Source organism: Papio anubis, chromosome X (genome assembly GCF_008728515.1).
Source record: "Papio anubis isolate 15944 chromosome X, Panubis1.0, whole genome shotgun sequence".
NCBI lineage: Eukaryota > Metazoa > Chordata > Mammalia > Primates > Cercopithecidae > Papio > Papio anubis.
The window spans coordinates 75,392,156-75,410,587 of NC_044996.1; the positions used below are offsets into that span (position 1 = coordinate 75,392,156).

General features: G+C 40.9%; 1 protein-coding gene across 4 annotated transcripts in view; it reads right to left on the minus strand.

Annotated features, from left to right (window-relative positions):
* PHKA1 (phosphorylase kinase regulatory subunit alpha 1) overlaps nucleotides 1-17,366 on the minus strand; it is a 131,437-nt gene extending 114,071 nt beyond the window's left edge. For 2 of the 4 annotated variants that reach the window (XM_021932565.2, XM_021932563.2), the window contains exons 1-3: nucleotides 16,857-17,366; nucleotides 15,502-15,660; nucleotides 7,962-8,009 (exon numbers count right to left, since the gene is read on the minus strand). In XM_021932565.2, the coding sequence (XP_021788257.1) occupies nucleotides 7,962-8,009; nucleotides 15,502-15,660; nucleotides 16,857-16,934 (285 nt within the window). In that variant the 5' untranslated portion in view covers nucleotides 16,935-17,366. The remainder of the gene's footprint in view (nucleotides 1-7,961; nucleotides 8,010-15,501; nucleotides 15,661-16,856) is intronic. The other 2 variants (XM_021932566.2, XM_021932564.2) reach the window with 1 other exon arrangement.
* Between the last annotated feature and the right edge of the window lie 1,066 nt (nucleotides 17,367-18,432).

The following is an 18,432-nucleotide window of genomic DNA, read 5'->3' on the forward strand; positions in this document are numbered from 1 at the left end:
CCCATCATTATGTAAGAAACTGGTTTCGGATTCTGTCTTGCAAATTCTTTTTAAATGACTGAAGTTAGCATTAACAACCAGCTGGTGTTAAATTCTGCTTACACTTAGAGCACTCAGAAATCGTATAATTTGTGTGATGATTGTTAGTTTAGCAGCATTTTGTCCTAGTTGAAATACGGTAATAAGATTTTAAAAGATTTTTTTTCTTTTAAAGGAGCTCAATGGTTAAAAGTTGGCTTAATTAAAAGGTTAACATCCAAGATGTGTATGTGTATGTGCGCATGTGGGCATGTTTGTATTTAAAAGGCCTTCATGTTTTTGAGCTGTTTCTTTTTTCTCTCCTAAGACTTTGTCTTTTTTTTTTGAGCAAAAGTTTTTTTTTTTTCTTCTTAGTTGACTGAATTCCATTTTCACCTGATTTTTTGACTAAAATAGTTATTGCAACAGAGGCTACACTTGAGTTTTTAAGGAAGACACTCAGAAATGTCTTTATTTAAAAAAATTTTTTAAGTGCACTGTAAAAGCATCTCCCTCTAGTTCTGCACCACCAGACCTTTCTCTCTGTACATTATGATGTAAATTTTGCTATTTGATTTCACCCGCACTATTTCCTTTAATGTGCAAATTTAAGGCTATTTAGCTGACAAATGTGTAGGGTTGTGAAACAGGTTGTCAAGAATATGAAAGTATAAGAAAAAAAGGGGGTCTTTATAAATCCATCGGCATGCCTAATATGTCTTTAGATGTATGTATATGTTGTGTACACAGTGTTTCACTACTAAAAATATATGAGATCTAATTAATTGGCTTAAAGAAAAATAAAAGCACTTGGCCGGGCGCGGTGGCTCAAGCCTGTAATCCCAGCACTTTGGGAGGCCAAGATGGGTGGATCACAAGGTCAGGAGATCGAGACCATCCTGGCTAACACCGTGAAACCCCGTCTCTACTAAAAAATACAAAAACCTAGCTGGGCGAGGTGGCGGGCGTCTGTAGTCCCAGCTACTCGGGAGGCTGAGGCAGGAGAATGGCGTGAACCCGGGAGGCGGAGCTTGCAGTGAGCTGAGATCCAGCCACTGCACTCCAGTCTGGGCAACAAAGCGAGACTCTGTCTCAACAACAAAAAAAAAAAAAAGAAAGAAAAAGAAAAGCACTTAAATCAGATACTAAAAAAGAATAGTCAAATGCTTTTTCAAGTTTATGTAACTTAAGTAAAATTAAATAAGCTAGTTTTAAAATTATTTAGTAAGGTAATATTAGAAATGTCTTAAGATTTGCCAGTATACATTCTTTTGTTTTGCATTTATTAATCAAGCAATTTCATACTTATCCCTGCCAAATACTATAAGGTGTCAAAATTTGGCATAGGGGTTACAAACTATAAGCCCAGCCCAAAACAGAATGATTCTTTGCTTGTGTAATTTTTAATAAATAAGACATTGATATGGGCTTAATGAAAACAGCTTCATCTTGAATTTAGTAAGATTACCATAACTTCGAATCCTGTGGTTTTAGGCAGTATGCACAGACAATAAGGAGGTTTGTTTTGGGAAAGGACTGTTATTCTCTTTGTTTCAAAGCTAATCTATAAGCTAAATTCCTCCCAAAGTTAGTTTGGCCTATGACCAGGAGTGAACAAGGACAGCCTGGGGCTAAGAGCAAGATGGAGTCAGTTAGGTCAAATCTTTTTTCACTGTCTCAGTTATAACTTTCAATGGCAGTTTCATAACTTTAAATCATGACTATCACAATTTTCATAAATAATCAGAGTAAAACAATTACAATAATTAGGTAAATATAATAGGATAAGTACTTGCAGAAAAACTGGTCATAATTTAGGATATAAAGTTATATTAATAGATAATTATTTGGATATTTTCCAATAAATATATATTATAGGAAAACATTCTTGCTAAAAAATAAAAGGTGAACAAGTTTTGTCTAATTCAAAGCTTATTTAAAGGTTATGTATAAAACAAGGTAAATACAACCAGGAAACAAAAGGAGATGTAAAGAAAGTTATATATCAGTTGGTGAGAAAACACCCACTTGAGGCCTGCAGGCAGGTGGATCAGGAGGTCAAGAGACGAGACCATCCTGGTCAACATGGTGAAACCCCAGCCCCACCAAAAATACAAAAAAATTAGCTGGGCGCAGGAAGTGCGGTGCCTGTAGTCCCAGCTACCCCGGAGGCTAAGGCAGGAGAATTGCTTGAACTGGAGGTGGAGGCTGCAGTGAGTCGAGATCACTTCACTGCACTGCAGCCTGGCCAGAGCGAGACTCAGCTCAAAAAAGAGGGATGTTCAGGACAAACCAGAAAATCCAAATTTTTTTTTTTTTTTTTTTTTTTTTTGAGATCTGAGTCTGGCTCTGTCGCCCAGGCTGGAGTGCAGTGGCTCTGGATCTCAGCGCTCACTGCAAGCCCGCCTCCGGTTTCAGCCATTCTTCCTGCCTCAGCCTCCCGGAGTAGCTGGGACCATTGCACCACTTCGGCCCCTCCCCGGCTATTGTATTTTTAGTAGAGCGGGTTTCACTGCAGCAGCTGTGGATGGCCTCGATCTCTGACCTCGGGACCGCCTCGGCTTCCCAAAGTGCTGGGATTTCAGGCTTGAGCCACCATACCGCCCCAACATATTATTAAGTTTTGTTTTGCTTTTAGAAAAACTGAGATTAAAAAAAATTTTTTTTTTTTTAACTAAGGTTATTATATCCATGTATCTTCCTGTATGTGCTTTTAAAGTCCTTGTGACATTGACTTAGAGGGCTTTTAACTCCTAGGGTCTTAAAAAGGACATCAAGTCCAAGCAAATCTTTAAACACTACAGAAGCCTCATCTTCAGGCCCTGTGGAAGATGCCAATCAAAATAAACTGCATTCCTGAAATATAGGGCAAAAAACAATTAAAGCTATTTGATTCCTCAAGGGCCAGGAACTATCGTGGAAGAGGAGAGCGTATAAGTTTGTAAAGGCCAATTTTTAAAGATAAAATAAGTTCAGTTTCTCTATAAATGAATCATTAGTGTCAAAGGCACACGGATGCAAAACCAGTACATGGACCCCTGTGTCAGATTAACAAGTTTTTCTTAAAGCATTAACCAACTCCTCCAACTCCTTAATAAAGGTTATAAAAGGCTTATAGAAGTTACATTTTATAATCAAGGTTAAACTTTATAGATTATTTACAAAATTTTGAAAAACAAATGTAATTGGCTTCAAGCTGTTTTTATTAGGGCTTCTTGTTTAGAAAATTAAGTCTCTTCTCTCAAAGAATGAAGGTTTTCACTTTTTTTGAAGTCCTTGAATTAGCACTTTGGTTAAACAATGACCTGTAATACTATTTTGTAATATCAAGCATTTTAAACTTTTATATTTGACAAATTTTCCAAAATCAAATTATAAATTATGTCTTTTTCTAACCTAATTAATCCTTTAAGACATTAGGTTCCCTGAAGTCCAAAAATGTCATAATTTGGCTTATTTAGTATAAAAATTATATAGGAAGCATTGTTAAATATGAAATGTTGCTTGGTTTTCTTTGGACTGTATTTGTATAAATATGTTATTAGTATGTGTTCCAAAATTATAGGAAACTCCTGCAATTCTGATATAACTTAGCGTACATTATCGGTAATAATCCTAATTGTTATGTTAAAATTATTGTGTGCCACAGAGGTAACAAATTTCTTTGTCAATTGTGTCTTTTGATTATGGCTGCCTTAAAACTTTTTTTTCATTCATGGACAATTGTCTTGTTTTAGTCCTTTTTAGAAGATGGTTTTATAATCAGCTATAAAATTCCAATAGGTGCTCTTAAATGCATGTTTCTGATAACTTTTGAAGACTGTGACATCAGAATAGAGGAGAAACTTCTAGGACTCATGGAGAGCTAAAATGTTCACGAGTATCAAGCAGAACAAGAAATAACTGCATGGACCGAACTAATTTTTTGACTTTTGCTTAAAAATGTTTGCTGATCCTTTGTTTTGTTTTTTCTTTTCTTTCTTTTCTTTTTTTTTGGGACGGAGTCACCCGGCTGGAGTGCAGTGAGCTTATCTCAGCTCACTGCGTAAAGCTCCTCGGCCCGGTTTAGTAAGTGGCTTGATCTCAGCTCACGCCAGCTCACTCCGGCTTTCCACGCCTTATTCCCTGCCTCAGCCTCCCTAGAATAGGACTACAGGCGCCACCTCGCCTGGTTGGGTTGTTTTTGTATTTTTAGTAGAGCATTAGGGTTTCCACTGCAGCTAGCTGCTGTGGGATGGCTCGGACCGACCTCATGATCCACTCGCCTCGCCTGCCTCCCCAGTGCTGGGATTACAGGCTTGAGCCATCACGGGCCTCGCTTGTTTTTTTGTTTTTCAGAGTCTAAAACTTCTTGAGCTACTGACAGCTTTTAACAATGTAGTATACTCCCATAAGCAAGATTTGGAACATACTTGTTTCTGTCTACCTGATTTTCTCCAGAATTTGTAAACTATTTTTGAGTATTCTTAACTTATGGCAATACAGTTATTTGCATAAGTGCAATAAGAATCTGTTTTCATTTGTAACAGGACACAGTTGGAGAAACTGGTAATTTTACCACGTCTTTGACTGGAATGGTGTACTTTCCTTTAAAGAATCAGACTTGACTTATGAAGGCAATAAAGCCCTTGGAAAAACTGGCCTCATATTTCATGTACACAGTCCACATATAGGGTTTCTGACCCTTGGTAATTAACGAATGTCACTTTCCGACAGGCACAGAAGCCTCAGGTTTATCTTGGAACCTCAAGAGGAGGAGAAATTCACCCAACTCATAGATATTTGATGACATAAATTCATGGCTGGGCTCGGCTTTCAAGAAGTGTTATCTGATGTCTGGGCGTGGTGGCTCATGCCTATAATCACAGCATTTTGGCAGGCTGAGGCGGGTGGATCATGAGGTCAGGAGTTCAAGACAAGCCTGGCCAACATGGTGAAATACCGTCTCTACTGAAAATACAAAAATTAGCCGGGCACGGTGGTGGGCACCTGTAATCCCAGGTCCTCGGGAGGCTTAGGCAGGAGAATCACTTGAACCCAGGAGGTGGAGGCTGCAGTGAGCTGAGATTGTGCCACTGCACTCCAGCCTGGGTGACACAGCAAGACTCCATCTCAAAAAAAAAAAAAAATCTTATCTGAGATTCCTCCTATGGAACAAAGTTCAATCAAAGCCCATTTAAAAGCCTAAGTAAAAAATAATTATTCTTGCTGCACTGTATACAAATAATTAGGCCAAGTATAATAAGCAAACCAGTCCTACCATGATTTGTCTTTAGCAAAAGGGAAACTGGAGAGAGAAAAAATTATATTTCAAAACGACAGTATACCCATTGTTAGATTCTAGTCTTGCCTAATTTTTGTTTCAATTTTTATTAGCTTCTACAGTTTGGATGGAATTCTAATTTTTTTGGCTATAAGCTTTCAAAATAATGTTTTCAATTTTTTTCCTTCTTTTTATTCCCCCATTTTTCCTAATTTGGAGTCACTGAAAACTCAGCTGTGCTTTCTTAAAACCCTGGGAACTGAAGCCGGACAACTCAAACTTCAGGAAAAAATAACAGTAATTGGCCAGCACAGTGGGTTACACCTGTAATCCCAACACTTTGGGAGGCCGAGGCTGGCAGATCTGTCTTAGATTTCCTGGGTTCACAACAAAAAGCTGAAACTAGAAGTCAGAAGGAAAATACTGTGCAAAGGACAACTGAAAGACTTAGTTCCTTAAATTTAAATTTGATAATTAATGCCTCTGATGTATGACAGTAACCGTTATACCTTAAATTTGGTTCCTGAAATTAGTGACCTCAAACATATTTGGTAAGGTAGAAAGTTCAAATATTGGCCAGGTAAGGTGGCTCGTGCCTATAATCCTGGCATTTTAGGAGGCCGAGGTGGGAGGATCACTGGAGCCCAGGAGTTTGAGACCAGCCTGGGCAACATAGTGAGATTCCGTCCCTACAAAAAAAAATTTAAAAATTCGCAAGGCATGGTGGTGCACACCTGTAGTCCCAGTGATGTGGAAGGCTGAGGTGGGGGGATCACTTGAGCCCAGAGGCCAAGGCTGCAGTGAGTGAATTATGATCATACCACTGCACTCCAGCCTGAGCGACAAAGTGAGGCCCCTATCTAAAAATAAAAAAACAGAAGTGCAAATATCTAAATACAAAATAAAGTAGCAAAGATTTTCTATCTATCATGTATTTCTATGTACTACTTTCTATCTACTACATATTTCCTTCTACTATAGATATAGACTCCTGTGCCTGTAGGCAGTCACTTTATCAATCTGGGCCTCAATTTCTTCTTCTAATAAAACATAATCTTGACCTCCAGAAAAGACAGGTCAGATTCGATGTGGGCAAAATACTTTAAGATCTCCTAGGATAAAACAATTTTTAAAGTAAAAACACTTTTGTATGCAAAAATATCACAAACAAGCCTCAAAAATAAATGATAGACTGCTAAAAAATTCACAATGCATATGACAAAGGACTAATGTCTATAATGTACAAGAACTTTTCAACAGGCAAGAAAGAGAACCTAGAAGATAGGCAAAGGACTTAGCAGACAATTCATCCATGAGGAAATGCAAATTTTCAATCTACACATAAAAGGATGCTCAGCTTCACTGGAGGTAAGGAAAATGCAAATTACTGCAATGAGATACAAATTCAAGGTTTCTTATCTCCAATCTTAAAATCTACAACACTTTGAAAAGGTTTTTTCCCCTAAGTTTTGCATTAAAATTCATTTGTTGGCAACACCAGATTCAAATTAAGTCTTTATTTATTCCACTTAGTATGAAATTGCATGCTTCCCTTCAGAGATATTAAAGTTTCTGATTATAGTGCTGTCCTAGACCCGCAGAAGGCATAAGGTAATATATGGTGTATATATACCATACACCATATAATTAAAGGTTGCCAGGAGTATGCACTGTACTGCCTTTTTAAAATCTGAAAAACTTAAATTCTAAAGTTGATGGCCCCAAGGGTTTCAAATGAGGGTGTGTGTGTGTGTGTGTGTGTGTGTGTGTGTGTTTTGTTTACTTATTTTTGAAACTGGGTTTCACTCTGCCACCCAGGCTGGAGTGCAGTGGCACCATCTTGGCTCACTGCAGCCTTGACCTCCCAGGCTCAAGTGATCCTCCCACTTCATCTCCAAGTAGCTGGACTACAGGAGCACACAACCATGTGCGCTAATTTTTTTTTTTTTTTTTGAGACGGAGTCTCGCTCTGTCGCCCAGGCTGGAGTGCAGTGGTCGGATCTCAGCTCACTGCAAGCTCCGCCTCCCGGGTTTATGCCATTCTCCTGCCTCAGCCTCCAGAGTAGCTGGGACTACAGGCGCCCGCCACCTCGCTCGGCTAGTTTTTTGTATTTTTTAGTAGAGATGGGGTTTCACCGTGTTAGCCAGGATGGTCTCGATCTCCTGACCTCGTGATCCGCCTGTCTCGGCCTCCCAAAGTGCTGGGATTACAGGCTTGAGCCACCATGCCCAGCCCTAATTTTTATATTTTTTGTAGAGACAACGTTTCACCATGTTGCCCAGGCTGATCTTGAACTTCTGGACTCAAGCAATCCATCCGCTTTGGCCTCCCAGAATGCTGGGATTACAGGCATGAGCCACCAGTGCCTGGCCAAATGAGGGTTTTTAGACCTGTATCATCTTTCTACCCTACATATACAATTGAATGTACAGTAATGATAAAACACATCGAAAATCATTTGTAGAGGGTGAAAAAAGACTAGAAAGAAACATTCCAGTGGTAATTACATTGTGAGATTATGGGTGACATTCTCCCTCTCCAAATTTTCCAAATTTTCTAAAATTAGTGTGTACTATTTGTGAAACTGAAAGAAAATATAAGCTATAAACATTCCCTAAGGAGTAGAGATACTATTACAATGTGCTTTTATTGGAGAGGAGGGTGTTACCAATAACATACCTGTCTGATCATACAGTGCAGTAGTCCTCTCATCAGCTTCACTACACTCTGCAGAAATAAATGGAAACAAGACAGTTATAAACATCCCTAGATACAGGAACACTTACTCAGCAACTGCAGTTGGTACATGACCTTTTGAGAACAAGTAACCCTATCCCGTGTTCCTATTTACATGACATTTATAGGTACACAGAAGAGCAGATTACAGCTAAAAGTGGAATCAAAAGCTAAGCTTTATGATTCCTTCAAGTCAAAAAAATCATCCAGGCCGGGCGCGGTGGCTCAAGCCTGTAATCCCAGCACTTTGGGAGGCCGAGACGGGCGGATCACAAGGTCAGGAGATCGAGACCATCCTGGCGAACACAGTGAAACCCCGTCTCTACTAAAAAATACAAAAAACTAGCCGGGCGAGGCGGCGGGCGCCTGTAGTCCCAGCTACTCGGGAGGCTGAGGCAGGAGAATGGCGTAAACCCGGGGTGGAGAGGATTGAGTGGACTTAGATTCGGCCACTGCACTCCAGCCCGGGCGACAGAGCCAGACTCCGTCTCAAAAAAAAAAAAAAAATCATCCAAGCTCCAACTGGTTTATGTAAAAATAAGCCAACCATCCTATTAGAGGACATTCCACCTGGAGAAAGGGGCAAGACAGCTCAAAAATCCTAAGGCTCTGAAGATATTCTAAAATACATCCTATGGCCTAGAAAGACTTCACTACAACATTGCTTTTATTTTTTCTAAACTAGCCAAGACTTATCTTCCAGAGTCCACAGAAATATTTATGTGGACATGTCCCCTAAAGAATAAAGTGAATTTCAATTAAGTATGAAGGGGATCTGTTCATTTGACTCAACCCTTTTTCCTTGAAATAAAGTCACAAATTCTTAAGTTTCAAGTCATCACTATTTCTCTTACTAGGGCTTGACAATTTAAAGTAGTTTGTTTTCCAATCATAACATCTCAAAATTCTGATCACCAACTATATACTACATGACACTAAGGGCCCATCAATCATGGCATGGGTAGGCAATGTGTTTTGGAAGAACATAGCACCAAACAGTTTCTCTATTTCTCCAAAAAGCTTTCTGTTTCACAGTCCAAAAGAAATCCAACCAGGTTACTCCAGGGTATGCTGGCTCAGAGGCAACTTCAGGACAACTCTGAAAACTCATCTACTTGGAAGCCACATGATTCTGTTATTTCTTCAAAACGTATTCAAATGGGACTACAAGCAATAGTCATGATAAGGATAAGTACCGATTAAATTCCAACTCTTTATGAAGCCTTTTATTGAGGGAAAAATAAAAATAAAAATGGTTTCCGTAGGAGAGTCTCCTTTCTTAAGTCATTTCTGTCTATAAACGGTCCTCTCCCCTTACAGATCAAAAGAAATTTTAAAAAGAGAGAAAGAATAGGCAGTGCATGATCTTGTCACATTTTAAAGACTGAAACATTTATTATAAATGTTATAAAGCAAGGAAACTTATTGTAACCCCTACAAGAAGACATCTGTATGACTTTGATGTTAATGAAAGAGTCCATCTCTTTAATATACCCTGTTATGGAAAGTATTTAACACAACCTCCTCTGTGGGGAAACTTTATTCAATTCTGATACATGTCACCACATACTCAAAGGTTCCTACCATATTCTGTCTTTTCTAACAGTAGATGAATTAGAATGGGAAGCAGAGGGAGGGGCTTGAACAGTCTTGTCTTTAAATCAATGGCCCAAAGGAACTCATTTTTAAAAAACCTATTGACGGCCTCTAGTTAACCAATATAGAACTCAGCATTTATATTATTCTGTAAGAATCCTGGGCTCATGTCATTGGCTTCTTCACTATTTTACTGCCTTAGTCACTTTTTCTTTTGCAAACCCATCAACTCCCTTTACCACCCAGCCCCACTACTCCCATCTAAATTTTCCTCAAACAGCAAACCTGGGGAATCAAGGATTCAGTGGAGGATCTCAATTAGTGGCCATTATCAGCCATTTTTATCCTCAAGTTCTAACTTCCAAGGCAAGATAAAATTAGTAGGAAGCATGGGGAGGTAGGAATGATGGGAGATATCTGTACTTTGTGTTCTCCAAACTAACTGTTTTCTGATCCAGGTGTGCTAGATGTTATTAATTATACATGTACATTCATACACCAGGGCTTCTACCCATACCAAGTGACTCTCCCTCTTGCCTATTCTTTTGGAGGACATAAATTTATATATATCTGTGAACTGACTTTATAAGAATATATAACTACACAACCATATCTGTGTACCTCTTTCTCTCTACCCCCAGGTATATGTGCAATCAGATATTTATTGAACCTCTATCAGGTTTTGTAGAACATAAAGACAAGGGAGATGGGACAGATATGTTTTAAAAACTAACTACAGCATAGTCCACCCAGCATTTCCTAATTATCCTTTAAAACACAACTCCTCTCTGAAGTCTTCCTTGCCTTTTCCCAGAGAAGTTTAGACATTCCCACCTCTGTGTGTTCCCACAGAGCTTAGTAGTTATCTCAAATATATAAATCAGTACCTATAGTACCTATCTTAATGTACTGTAAATACTTGCTTATATATCTGTCTCCCCCATCAGATAATGAACTCCCTGAGAAAAGGGGCAGAGGCCAGGTTCAGAAAACCTTTAAGTCAATGGATGAAGGAGTTGAATTAAAAAACAAACACATGTCTGCAAGTAACTCTCGAATGGCTTATCAAATAAACGTGTGTGTGTGTGTGTGTGTGTGTGTAGGGGTGGGTATGCAAATATGACAAAGTGTTAACAACTAGCGAATTTATATAGAGTATATGCAAATGTTTATTTTACCATTCTTGCAACTTTCCTTTAAGTTTGAAATTTTCCATAATAAAAAGTTGAGGGTTACATATAAACATTTTGTCCCATTTTCTTTTTAACATCTATTATAGGGCCTGGCACGTGATGATTACACAGTCTTTTAAATTTAAGAAAATGAAGATATATGTTGAATGGCACAGATGACAAGTGATCTAGAAGTTCCAAGAAAGGACTCCTGAGAAAGTGACCACTGTACAAGTGAGTGGTCTGTGAGGAAGGACAGGGACCACAGAAAAAGTGGGATTGGTGCTAGGATTTCAAATGATATTAGTTTAGATTGAAAGGGAACAGGCATGTAGAAGAAGCAGCCCATAAAAATGTTTGCAGGTGGCTATGTCTATAGGCTCCCACGGAGGCAAACATTCAAACAATACTGATTCTGAAGACATAGGACCCAGGTTGCATTCATGGTACCATCAAATTCTAGCTTCATCTCTGGGCCTCAATCCCTTCACTTGGAAATTGGGGATAATGATACTTGATTCACAGGGTATTGTGAGAATAAAATACTGGTAATTATGGGGAAGTGTATTGTACAATGGAAAGTATTTATACAAATGTTAGGTATTTTTATTAAGGGATTATTAGAGGAGTAATAAAGACATCAGCCTGGCTGGAACTGGGTGTATAATGGAGGGCACCAGTGTGATATAATATTGAAAAAAGTAAGCTAGGACCAACCCATAGAGGGCCTTGCCTATCAATCCAAAATGTTTGGACTTTACTTGTGGAGAAATGAGGGCCACAGAAAGATTGTCGAGGATGGAAATGACATAATTTAAGTGTGGTTTTCACAGAAGGGTTAGGGGATAAGGGCTTAGACTAAGGTTGAGGCAGAAGGGAAGAGAAAAGAGGGGATAGATTCAAGAGAAATTATATGAATCAACAGATTTTGGTGTGCATGTATCAAAAAGTAAGAGGGAGAAGTCAAAAATCATTCTAAGGTTAAGTAGCACACTTCAAGCACTGTTTTATAGAGTGCTAGTCCAAGAGATTTTGGAAAGGTTATAAAATTCACTACCATCTTAGACAAAAAATGCACATTAGTACATCAAAGGCTCTGAGAAATTACAGAGTAAAGACACCTGCTGTTTAACATAGTCCCAAACTTAGTTGGCCTAGTATTCCACAGAAAATACTATGGGAAATACTCCAAGTAATATTGCCTGGGTGGTTGGTAGAATGGAGACAGTAATAACAGAAAAAGAGATTGTTGATGAGTTGCCATTGTTTTGTAGTTTGTTTTTAGTTGGAAAGGTGAGGTTTCAGACACATTGAGTTTGAGGAGCCACAGTATATGCAGATGCAACTGATGAGGTGACAAATGAAAACCTAGGTTTAAAATTGAAGTGAGGTCAGAGATGAAGACTTGAAAGTCATTCTCATAAAGGTAATAGTTAAAAGTCATGAGAAAAGATGAACCACTACACAAAAGAACACACCTTAGCACACAGAACTGGAGTGAGGCCCAGAGATGAAGCTGAGATTTGATGGTACCATGAATGCAAAGAGATATCCCTATTTGTCTGCCTATATTTCTATGGGTATGAGACCGTATCTATATGCCTGAGAGAAAGACATTTGTTAAAACATTCATGTGCATAATTCTACTCTCAATCTAGGATGCAGCAGTTGCCTAAACCCTTGTCCTTTTTTCATCCAGAATTCTCTTCAATTCTCTGATATTATTTCTCAGAAAGAAACCAAGGTAAGAATTGGAAGGAAGGGTAGAAATTAACAATCAATGTTTTGGGAAAAATCCACACAGTAATAGAAAGTTGCAATAGGTGGGAATTTAATCTATGAATTTATTGGATGTAATCTATGTTCATATTTTGGCCATAACTAGTCATTATTTAACACTGGCTATACATTAGAATCACCCAGGTAGTTTTTAAAAAAATAATGATGCTACTGAGCTCCACTTCCAGAGATTCATATTTAAATTTTCTAAGCTGTGGTGTAGTAAGGGTGTTTCTTAAAAGATTCCCAGGCGGGTGTGCTGGCTTGCACCTGTAATCCCAGCACTTTAGGAGGCCGAAGTGGGTGGGTCATTTGAGATCAGGAGTTTAAGACCAACCTGGCCAACATGGTGAAACCCCATCTCTACTAAAAATACAAAAAAATTAGTCGGGTGTGGTGACGCGCACCTGTGATCCCAGCTACTGTGGAGCTGAGGCAGCAAAATCGCTTGAACCTGGGAGGCGGAGATTGCAGTGAGCTGAGATCGCACCATGGCACCCCAACCTGGGCAATAGAGCAAGACTTAGTCTAAAAAAAAAAAGCTTCCCAAAGCTTCCCAAGTGATTGCAAAGTACAGTCAGAGTTTGGAACCACTCATCTAGATCAAGGATAAATCTAGCCCACTGCTATTTTTATAAATTAAGTTTTATTTAAACATAACTACACTCATTCTTTATATACAGGGGACCCCTGAACAACACAAGTTTGAACTGTGCAGGTCCACTTATATGTGGCTTTTTTCCAACCAAACGCAGATCAAAAATACAGTATTCAGGAATGAGAAACCTATGTACATGGAAGGCTGACTTTCCTTATAGATGGGTTCCACAGGGCTGACTGCAGAATTTGAGTATGCAGAGATTTGGTTATAAGCAGCCTGTCCTGGAATCCATCCCACACATATACTGAGGGATGACTGCATTGTCTCTGGCTGCATTTGCACCACAATCACAGAGCTGAGTAGTTGGATAGAGACCACATGTGACCTACAACCCTAATGATAAAAATAGTTACTATCTGGCCTTTTACAGAGATGATTTTCTGGTTCCTGATTAACACTGAATCAGGTTTGAGAAAAAAAATTGAGACCTAATAATAAAAACCTGTTGCAATTCATAATGAAAGTTCATAGAAATTTAAAAATTCCCACAAAATCTTTTCTTTTTGAAAGATGTTTCCCATTGCCATAATGTTTTGAAACATTCCTAATTACTATTAAGGCGGTATGAAAGGTATTTTTTGGCTATGTTGAAAATTATTTAATGGAACATTAAAATTTTAGAATGGGTAATTCAATGTTTCCCTACTATTTCCCCCTTCCTCTGTTAAATTCTTTATAACTGGGCCAAATAAGAAAAAGTGTTAACATTACAGGGAGATAACAGATTTCTTCTAATAGAATTGAAAAAATTGGTCAAATTGTACCAGATACGAAATTCCAATTCTACTGATATTAATTTCTAGTAAAAAATAGCAACAAAACACTGAGCTCAAACTAGAAAACATTGAGTAGCATGTAGGATTTGGGGGAGGGGAGTAGGTAGGATTACAGGTGAATTTTTTTAAACACTCCTCTATATTTTCCAAATTTCTACAATGGTATTTTTTTATAAAAGTCATAAAAGGCTGGGCACGGTGGCTCATGCCTGTAATCCTAGCACTTTGGGAGGCCGAGGCGGGTGGATCACAAGGTCAGGAGATTGAGACCATCTTGGCTAACATGGTGAAACCCCGTCTCTACTAAAAATACAAAAAATTAGCCAGGCATGATGGCACGCGCCTGTAGTCCTAGCTACTCGGGAGGCTGAGGCAGGAGAATCGCTTGAACCTGGGAGACAGAGGTTGCAGTGAGCCAAGATCGCGCCACTGCACTCCAGCCTGGGGACAGAGTGAGACTCCGTTTCAACAACAACAAAAAAAGTCATAAAAATAATGATCTGTACTACCTGGTCTAGAGCAAAAACTTGAACAACTTTTTTTTTGGTGGACCTATGTATCTCTCAACAATGGCTTGCATGAAGAATAAATGCCTGCTGTTGCTAAGGACAACACAGTGCAACCCCATATTACACTGATACTTGTAAAAAAACCAAATATCAATATTCTGATTTATAGATGAAGATTGGAGCTCAGATTGCCTAAGTGTTAGAGAGACCACTGGAGAAAATGGCTGGTATAGAGATAATTTTTCCCACTAACGGAAATGAATGCACATCGTCTTATAACTGACAACAGAGTACTTCAACTCCTGCGGTAGCCCAGAATATTGTTTTCTTAATATTATTTTCTTGGTCGTTGAAGAGGATGCAGCTCCCTTTGTGTCTCAACAGTTCTATAAAGGATGCTTGTTTACTGAGGGGAAGTGCCTTAAAAGTTGGCTTAAAGGCATCTGCTGACTTTGACCTCATTTTGCTCAGGAGTTGAGGGAGGGAGGAAGAAGCAACAGGCTCTGAAACAGTGGCCACAGCTATAAAAATCAACAAATAAAGTCTTTACTGTGTCTAGTCCAGAAGGCTTGCTGATTTATGTTATTTACCCTCATACAAATACCACAATTTTTAAAAATGAAGTAAAATAGTAGATACCTGCCCCCAAACGTTTTTCTCAATGAGAATACAGTGGAGACTACAAGATACATTTACTTAGAGAGTTATGCATTTTAGGAAAGATCCCAGGATAGGATTTTCCACTGTAACAGAACAGACTGTTCCCTCTCCCTCAAATCAGCAAGTTTCAAGTTTCCACTGCAAGAATACCACTTCAGTGCAATACAGGAAAGCTTTTTGGAATATAATTTCAGAAAGATGATGAAAGAGGGAAAGGCAAAATACAGTTATCTTAGCTTTTGGTGGGTTTCACTTCCTTCAGTCTCCACTCTGCCCCCAAACCCCAATCACACACAGCTCCAGATCTCTTTGTATTTTTATTTTGAGTACCTGCTCCAATTCATAGGCCTTTGCCTTATCCTCATCCCGGTCTGCATTCTTCCGATAGGCCAGGCCCAAACCCCACACAGCCAAGATGCTGTACACGTTATCTCGGACCCAAGCATCTTTCTGATCATAGCTGGCTGGGAGCAAGCCAGTCACTGGATTCTGCAAGGTCAAGAAAAAGAGGGCAGGAAGGTAACCATACAGTGTTAACATTAGGAAACAGAATCTTCCAAAGGGGTTTTTTAGGGACTTTGGTCTGTCTTCTACTTCTCCACTCGAGTTTTATAACCTCCTCTTCTTCTGACCTATTGCAGGCAAATGCTATCTTCCCACCCTCCCAAGTTTTACTGAGCTATATTTGACACATCAAAAATTGTGTATATTTAGGGAGTACAACATGATGATTTATGTATTCATTGAGAAATGATAACCACAATGACATTTATTAACACATCTATCATCTCACAGTTACCTTTTTTTTGGTGTGCTGAGAATACTTAAGATCTACTCTCTTAGCAAATTTCAAGTATACAATACAGTACGATTAACTACAGTCACCATGCTGCTGTATATTAGATCCCCAGAACTTACTCATCTTATAACTGAAACTTTGTGCCCTTTGCAAATGCTATCTTGCATAAGGGGTAAGCAGTGGCTGAAGCCTTTCAAGTCTGAAATGTGGGTATTATTAAAGGCACAATTAAAGGTATTAAGTGCATTTATAATGGGTATTATTAAAAGAAAGTTTTAACTTTCTAGTTAGAAAGAATGAACTAGTGAACTAGCAATGAAAAACCAGCAGAAAGGAGCAGAAAAAAAATATGTAACAGTCTATACAAAGTGCCTCTGACCTTCACAATAGTCTAGTCTTAAAATGGAAATGTTCCCTTCCCTCTTTTGTTTGGGGGAAGGGGAAGGAGATGACACGCAAACTTGGGTGCGTGTGTTTGTATGTCAATAAACAAGTGACAACACTTCTTGCAACTCTGCTCCTGGAACCCTGCTATGGCCTGGGGGGAGTTGGAGAAGGGTGCGAAGCCGTGACTGGAGGCTCCTGGCTAAAGGTGCCTGACCGACTCTGTTCCTGGTCCAACACCTACCTTTCCTTCAGGGTCCTTTACCACCTTCCCAGCTAGGGGGCGGGAGAACCTGCTACAGACACACACACACACGGAGGGGGCGGGAGAACCTGCTACAGATACAGATACAGATACACACACTCACGTGGAGTTCATGCAAGGTCTCTGTCACACACACACACACACACACACACACACGGAGTTCATCCAAGGTCTCCGTCCAAGTTATGACACGCTACATTCTCGCTCGGTGATTACGAGCGACACCCCTGCACTTACCTGATGGCACAGGATGGTCTGTTGCACCAGCCGAGCATAGCCGTCCAGCCGGACCCCGGAGTTACTTCGGCTCCTCATGGCGAGACGTTACTAATCGTCCTCTGAGAAACAGCCCGGGTGCCACTGGAGCCTTCGGTCCCTAAGGAACAAGTATCCAACGCTGCTCCACCCTCGTGGTGGGAGGCCTGAACGCCAGGCGCCGCAGAGCCCTCCCACCCTCAGGCCTGGCGCTGCGGGTTCCGCGTAGCTCTCCGGACTCCAGCGGCCTCCGGGGCCCACCACGCGCCAGCACTAGCACCGGCCTCCCACGGTCTAGAGCCCCACCGCAGCGCCCCAGTAGCCACTCCTGCCCCGTTAGTCCCGTCCGGCCTCCGCGCGTGGCTCCTGCATCCTCCGCTCAACCCCGGGAGACCTCCGCGGCCCACAGCCTCCCGCCCGGCCGCCGCCAACAGGTCAGCGACCGCTGCGCCGCCTGCACCTTGCGGGAGACGCGAGCGGTAGGCGGGGCGGGCGCGGCGGGTTCTGGCAGCTGCGCGCTGCGACCCAGGGGCTCGCCCGCCCCGGGGCCGAGAATGTGTCATCGTAGGCAATGTGCTTTCCGAGGTTTATTTTCGAAACACCTCAGATGACTATTTCAGTTTTCCACACTTGCTGTGCCCACCGGATGTTGAGGAGGCTCTTCTTTCTTCTACAGGACTAGTTTTATACAGGAACCTAAAGTAAACTTCAAAACTGAAAGACACGCTTGTGTTCCAGGTCTAAAGACTTGGATTTCTGGGTCGTTATTGTATTTTAGATTTTGACTTTAAAAGCTCAGATTACACGCCTCACTTCCAGCCAGACCTATCAAACAGGAACTCCCTACGGTACTTTACTCCTTAGTAACTGGCGAGTCTGCGGGCTTGGGAGGGAGGAGGCAATGGTGCGCTCTGAGGAAGCCAGTGCCCCAGGCGGGGAACAGCTGGGAGCTGGCGGGCCCGGAAGGCGGCGTTGGCAGGACTCGAGCTGAAAGAGATCCTATAACTGCTTTGGATGGCTCCCTCGTGCGCACGCAGGTCACAAGGCTGAGGCAATAAAGATTCAGCTGAAAATAAAGTGGAGAAGGAAGGCTGCATAAGAAGCTTGAAGGCCGCGCGCGGTGGCTCACTCCTGTAATCCTAGCACTTTGGGAGGCCGAGGCGGGTGGATCACCTGAGGTCAGGAGTTCGAGACCAGCCTGGCTACCATGGCGAAACCCCATCTGTACTAGAAATACAAAATTAGTCCGGCATGGTAGCGCGCGCCTGTAATCCCAGATACTCGGGAGGCTGAGGCGGGAGAATCGCTTGAACCCAGGAGGCAGAGGTTGCAGTGAGCCGAGATCGTGCCACTGCACACTAGCCCGGGCGACAGAGTAAGACTCCGTCTCAAAAAAATAAGTAAATAAAAATAAAATAATAAAAGCAGCTTGCAATGGCCGGGTGCGGTGGCTCACTCCTGTAATCTCAGCACTTTGGGAGCCTGAGGCGAGCGGATCACTTGAGGTCAGGAGTTCGAGACCAGCCTGGCCAACATGGAGAACCTCCCCCCACCCCAT